The following is a 7,500-nucleotide window of genomic DNA, read 5'->3' as shown; positions in this document are numbered from 1 at the left end:
GAGAGAGAGATCGTCACTCTTGTCGAACTGTAATCCTATTGTTCTATCTCAAATAACCCAGTTCCATTTATCTAGTCCTGTAACTGTTTGATTTTTTTTTTAGCAAGGTAATTGCTAACATCAACACATTCAGAGTTTAAGTCCCTTTCATGATTGCAATGTTCGTAGTTTTTTTTTTTTATGTGAGCCCTCGTTTGATCTTGTCATAGAAGTTTTGATTTGAATAACAATCTTCTTTTAGATTAGCTAACTTCAGTCCCCAATCTTTACATAATTATAATTGATAAAATAGATTGAAAAAATTAAGTGAAGCTGTAAAAAGCCTCGGAAATTATTGGAAATCAATTCATCTTCATACATAATTACAAGTTGATCGCACTTACTCGATACAGAAAGGACAGATATCTCTATATCTACTATACTGTTCTCTGTTTCTGTTAGTTGTTTTTGGTTGGAGGTGAATGGTTTAGTTGCATGAAGGGTGAGGGACAAAGTCAGTATCTCTTGGCATGAATAAATTCTAAATTCTTCAATGAAAACTCACATTCAATAAATGCTCCTATCAGGATATTTTATATCACAGAGCATTATTAGCTTTGAAATGAATTTGAAACGCCTTTATTTGTCCCACAAAAAAGGAAAAATACAGGTATTATGATCATCCAAAGTCTGATGAAACAAAAGAAAAATCAGATAATTATTTCCGTTTTATGATTATTATTATTATTCAGCCATCAAATAACCCCGTCAAGTAGCATCTGAAACCACAGTATTAGAAAAATCAGAAATTAGAATTTGTTCTTGTTATTGAAATTATTCTTGTTTTCTGTGTTTTGAGCTCTAAACCATTAAGCTGATCATTGTTAAGCATCACAAAAAAAAGAAGGAGTAGTAGTAGATCGATTGATTGATTTGTAGCTCTTGAAACTTGCTTCGATTCTTTAAATGCGGTTGCTGTGTGTTGGAAGCATTTGATGGAGACTGAACGTAGCAAGAGGTAAGTTTGATTTCTTTTTTTTTTTCTTTTTTTTTTTCTTCTCTTTTTGTTTTTGTTTGTTTGTTTTTCTTCCTTTCTTAACCCTTTTTTATTTCATTTTTTAATTTATTATTTTTAGTTTCACTATTATGAGCAGTTCTGTTATTTAGGAGAAGCTAAATGATACAAAGAAAAGCAAATTGTGGTTATGAGATAGGTGAAGATCATTTTGTTTTACCTGTTAATATGTAAATTGATATTCAATTTTGTAAGAGGTATATAAAGCACTTTTTCCTCAGTCATTGTCATTTACCCACTTACTCACTCATTCATTCATTCATTCATTCATTCATTCAACAAACACCCAAACAAATATTTGCATACACATTAACAACAATTCTTCCCTTTTTATTGTTATATCAAATCATACTTTCTATTTTGCAGGCAGTTCAGAAAAGGATACTCCATTGTCAAATACTTTTTTCTTATTTCTTCTACTTCTATATAGATTGTAGATCATATGTGGTGTGCTATTTATAGTGTGGGTCATTTTCTCTTATTTAAAAAGTAACGTAAGACTGCTTTTGCATTTTTTTTCTGATCATTGGCTACAGTGTGTGTTTAGAGCAGTGTGCTAGCTAAGTGAGTCTCTAAAGATGAAGATAGAACAATTCTGAAGATAAATGATATTACTATTTCTCACTCAATAGTTAGCTCTCAACTCAAACATGCATGTTTTTTAAACAAATGTAAAACCTGACATAAAGCTAGATAAACAAAAAAAAACTCATTTCTGATGTTATTTTCATTGCTGTTTGCATCATTGGGAAAATTCTTGTGCATGTTGTGGCCAATGTTGTTGCTGTCTCTGAATTTCCTCCTATTTCAGTGAAAATTTTTTTCTGATTAGCACAGAGCATAGATGTTTTTTTTGTATTTTTTGTTATCCTTAATAGATTATGTATTTTCTTATGCTTATGTAAATTTTGTATGTGTTGTTAGATTGTTTGAATATGGTTGGAATAGGCTATTGTATTATTGTGACATGGGATTCCACACAAACTGTATAATTTGTTGATTCACTGAAATCAAGATATACCTCGAAGCCTCCCAATATTAGTTTTCCGTTTGTTTTTATAGAGCAGTGGAGTTTTACTTATGATTCCTTCAAACACCAAGTTGCAGGTCCTGTAAATCAATTATTTATTATATCTTGGCTACCATTTATGTGATGGTGTGAATGAATTGCTACAGTGAAAAGGAAGATCAGCTTTACTTTTAAGAGATACCAGAATATAATGACTAGCTTGGAAAGAGGAGAATTATTTTGTTAGGCTACGATTCCCATTTTATTTATTTATATTTTAGGTTTAGTATTTCACTGTAGGAAGGTGTTAGTTATAGCTGCTAGGGTTTGTTTTGCATATTTAGCACATCTTATGTAGTTTGGTGACTCATTTTAATGTTATTTTTACCCTTCCAAGATGGGCCACATCTTAACCCTATGACGACGGTGTGTCACACTCGTGTGACACAGCCAAACTCCCGATGCCGGGGCGTCATGCGATTGTGACGATTACAATGCAATATTGCAATCGCCCGGCACAGGGGACTTCGCGTAGCGAGTGCCGTCGGGAAAGGGTTAAGATGTTTAGCTTGGGCTGGGCACCTAAAGATGTGTGTTTATTATTATTTTGTAGACTTAAGGTATGATACATTAGCAAAGGGATACTAATATGGATTTGGAATAACAGGTTATCTTAAATGAAGAAGTGATTTTTTTGTGATTTCAACAAAAGGAAAAATGCAGCACAAAAGTGATCCAACCCCACAAAAAGGCTGCAGCAGAGGGGTTAAGTAATATTTTATCTTTTCAGCAGAGTCCATTTTTTCATGGTAACTAGTTCTAGATGTGATAACGATCAGCCCCAATATAAATGTTCAGTGGATAGATTTAGCTTGCCCTTTTTTATGTCTTTGTTGCAAATGAAAAGGGCTATGTTGGAATATTGGCATTTAAACTGATTAGTGTTTGGGTGATAGTGAGAGTTTATTTTGTCATTGAAGATATTTGTTTGTCAGGCACTTCATATTATGCTCATCTGTTATCCATTCATTCAGCTGTCTGTCATCAGTTTTATCAGTCTGTTTGGGGAAAATATCTGTTTATAGAAAAAGTCAATTTCTTTGCCTTTCTTTTTAATTTCTTTTCTGTTATCATCCTCTCCTTACTTTGTCTCCTTCTTGAAGTTAATGAAGAGTAAATTTCTCGATTACCGTGTATTCGCTTTAGTTAGGATTGCTAATAGGTGTATTTTATTGTTAATATATAGCAGGGCCTCTAAAAAACTGCACAAATCTCACTAGAGTAGGAATTGATAATCAAAAGACAAACTTGAAATAGAAAAATACTCTGGGAAAACTCACAAGTCAACCCTACAGATCCCTTTTTGACACTTCATATTGCTAATACAATCATAAAAGTAAATATCAAAATTTTAGGCATCTCAATACACATTAAGATAATGCATTGATACATACATAATTACAAACACAGTCCATTCACTTGCCAAGGATGTGTGGTCAAAGTCGAATTGCCTCAGAAATTATCCTAAATAAGGATAGATACTCATTAACCCACTCACGACGGGGGCATTCCAGCCTTGAATGTCACAATGCCGGGGCTTTCGAGTGCTTAGGTCTAAATCAATTAAATTGCTGGCACAATATTGTGCTGCACGGCCACTGGGCTTTTGAATGAGCGGTACAGAAGTGTACCACCCGTCCAGAGAGGGTTAATATCTTTGAACTGAATGAAAATTGTCAAAGAAAAGAACTATTTATTTGTGAGTGAATGATGTTTAGTGATAAAGACTCGAAAGGGGAATAACATTGAAATATGAAGCATTGGCACATGATCACTAATCCAGGTTGATCTATTACCAAGCTAGAATCATGGTAGGACAATAAAAAAATACTAAAGTTAGGCCCATTGTATATATACTTCTTATATTTTAATTGATAATACATTGATATAAGGAAATGTATCCTCATGTATTTTTATATATATATATGTATGATATGATATGTAATTAATGTGTACCACTTAATAAGTTTGATAAAACACTAGTATAATTAAGAATCACAAAAGTAGAGGTATTTTTTATGCATTTCATGGAAAATTGAGAATATGAGGATTACTTTTTTTTTCACTGGTTTATGTTCATATTAATATCAATATAATAATACTTGAATGGATACCAAACCTTAAAAACATAAAGTATGAACTTACCATTGTATAGAACACAAGCTAAGACACTACTCTTTTATACCATTTTCATTACAAATAAATAGTAGTGATTATGTTAGCAGTAATTACAGTGGTGCAGTCTCAATCAATTGCCATGGCCTCTGTGCCTTCAGTGCTTAGGCAAAAAGCCAAATATTCCCCATGATGTATATTTTGGCAAGATAGAGCTTATTGATCACTTTAGTTGATTGTTGTTAAATAAGGGACCAGTCCAAGCTCTTGCCAGAATACAGTTGGTGAAAGTTTCTGGAGGCTGTGGCAAACACTTGCTTTTGCCATAGCTGCAGACACCAGTTGACACTCAATATAACATTACAGAGTGATGCTCAAAGGGACTAGAGTCCTTGTTTGCTTTGTATCAGTATTAGTGTACTTTCATCTTTGTTTATTCCTTTATGGATGTAAACCATGTAACTCCTATACCACCTGCCCTCCGCACCTACTTAGGAGGACCACTAGTCATTGCAACAGAGATGGTATAGAAGAAAAGTGTCTTAGATCATTGAGTTTCATTGAGTTTTGCAAGATATATTTTTAATGTTATGCATCCATTTAAGTATTGCCATCAATATTTTAAACATTTTATTCATATATATTAAGATACACGTGCCACATCAGATATTTAGATGATGCATTTCATACAGCAAAACTACTGCCATATTTTTCACCTTTCATCCTTTATTTTCACTAAATTTCAGTACTTATGAACTTAATTTTGTTACAAAATATGCATAAGCCCACTGACAACCCAGCCAAATGTTCTCAAGATAGCCATTAGTATGTTATTAATATTCTATTACAATACAGTTCTTTTCAGGGTTAGATGTGAAATTCAGATGTGTCAGATATTGGTATCACACATTTATTATAGATAACATCATCAAATCTATTTTTGATATTAGCACATGTATGTAACCTTAATACAATCAAGTGTATCTCTGGGTCAGTATAAAAAAAAGTCTTACATTTATAATAATCTATTATAGCCACATTTATTTCAGGGCCAACATCAAAATGAGAACATAAAATAAATATGTTAATATCAATTACACCTCTCATCTTAATAAATCCATTCATTACTTCCGGAATCTTGTTGCTGCTGCCCACTTTTCCACAATCAGGGAAATTAGCAAAGGGTAACAGACATATCCTAGACATATTGTCATCCTCATTCAGCAAATCAATGTACCATTCTTATTTAAAGATACATCTTACTGTAGAGCCTTTTCTTGTCTCCAATCACTATTTATACCATTGCTTTCATTTTACTTTCTACTCATGGTATAAACATTTGACAAGATAATATGTTCATTTGACAACTGCAGAATTATTTTGATGTGACCATACAAAAAGGCAACACATGCATAAGTAACCATTACAGTAGGCAATTGTATTGTCAGCATACAAAGAATTTCTGTAATCCCAGATATACAACAAATTTTGTATTAATCACATTTCATACTGTCTTAATACTTATGTTCAACTTTCATCTAAAAACATGTAATCCCGATTTTTCTATAAATTCTTTGTGCAGGTAAGGTGATTGCAATTACTCTCTTGCAATGGTAATTACCATCATCATGTATATTTCATAGATTAGTATATTTTAAGATTGTGTGTTTTTCCACTTTCTCCACAGTTATCTGGATTCCTTTAAGGTTTTGAGCTAATCAATTTATTTAAGTTTAGTGCATAATACTAAAGAATTACCAGGAGATGGTGGTTTATTCAATTATGAAGTATCATCTGGATGTTTCTGCCAAATCTAGTGTATAATTTTTTTATATGTGTTTGAATTGATAAACATAAGATTAAAGTTGATTGCAGTTTGATATTTTTATACATTGCACTGAAGGTTATTGTCATGATATTTATGCTGTGTGTTTCAAGAGTACAATGATTTTTCCATTTTTTTCATCCTTTTTTTCCCATTTTCTTCTTTGATTCTTGTTCAAGGGTCTTCATTCATCACTGCTGTAAATCTCTTCAGCTACTCGTCATTTGTATTGCCTCTATATCATTGTTCAACTCACCATTTCTTTGATACATATGTCATGATGACTTTCTTTCTTCCTTCTTTCAATATGCACAACAGGCTTGCTCAAAGTTGTGTGTGTTCCTAATGCATTTTGAGATGACTAGCTCTGTCTCCCAGTGTAAAGTGACAAGATTTCTCTTGTATTACTTTTTTGAGTATACATCTACTTGTCTTGTGTGTGTCTTCCCATCATACTTTTCACCAGTTGATTGAATTTTATATTAGAAATGTTAATCTTCTATTCATTTGATTATGTAAGTATATTGAAGGTTTTGCACATGTTAGAATGGTGTGAAATATAGATTCTACTGAAGTGTAAGTTTTCTTAAAATATTGCATGTACTAGAACACAAATTTGTTAACATACATTCTTGACTAATTTAGCTTGTGTATTATTGTATTGTAAAGAAAAAGACAATACTTAGCACACTGAGGAAATTTCATAAAGTTATTAAGTCTCCCTAAGTAAAGCTTCATATGACATTATTGTCTAGATTTTCTGAAAAGAAATTTCAGGTTATGAATTGGTGCATGTTGGTTTTAGCATGCTATTTGTTCACCTCACGATTTTACATGTCTGATTTTAGAACTGTCCCTTTTTATCGGGTGAGCTAACAACCTCTCTGTTATCCCCAGGTCTATCATAAAACAGAGAAAGGACTAAGTAGGTTTTCTGATGAGGATTTCGAAGACCACCAGCCTTTCCCAACACTGCAGAAGGCCTTAGAGTCTGTCCCTTACACTTGTGGCTTCAACGTGGAGGTCAAATGGACAATGCAGATGAGGGATGGAACATATGAGCTTCAGCATCCCTTCGAGCTGAACCACTTCCTAGATCTCATTATTGAGGTAGTCAAATTCTTGAATGATGGAATTACACTTTCTGAATTGTCTTTTAATCAGATGCATCATTGTGGTTTTACAAATTGTAAAACTCCATGGTAGTTCACATAACATTATGAGTTTTTAGGAGTAGGGGTTAGGTGATTACATGTTTTTGCACATCTTTTTGATTTAGAAGATCAATTCAGAGACAATATGCTGTAGTAAGACACCATCAGGATGTACAAAATGCTTTATTTTTCTTGAAATATAACTACCTACGAGGTACACAATGTAATGCATAGAAACTCTGGGCTAGATGTTAACACCAGGATGTGTGAGATACTTTTTTCC

General features: G+C 32.8%; 1 protein-coding gene across 8 annotated transcripts in view; it reads left to right on the top strand.

Annotated features, from left to right (window-relative positions):
• Positions 1–7,500, top strand: part of LOC122259563 (glycerophosphocholine phosphodiesterase GPCPD1) — a 26,361-nt gene that overhangs the window by 17,281 nt on the left and 1,580 nt on the right. For all 8 annotated transcript variants that reach the window (XM_043026437.2, XM_043026440.2, XM_043026432.2 and 5 more), the window contains one exon: positions 6,961–7,173. In XM_043026437.2, coding sequence (XP_042882371.1) covers positions 6,961–7,173 — 213 coding nt within the window. The remainder of the gene's footprint in view (positions 1–6,960; positions 7,174–7,500) is intronic.

This window comes from Penaeus japonicus, unplaced genomic scaffold (genome assembly GCF_977035675.1).
Source record: "Penaeus japonicus unplaced genomic scaffold, GWHDUDI00000001_assembly GWHDUDI00000015, whole genome shotgun sequence".
Lineage (NCBI taxonomy): Eukaryota > Metazoa > Arthropoda > Malacostraca > Decapoda > Penaeidae > Penaeus > Penaeus japonicus.
Note: the sequence above shows the minus strand (reverse complement) of the source record. Positions and strands in the feature narration are given on the sequence as shown.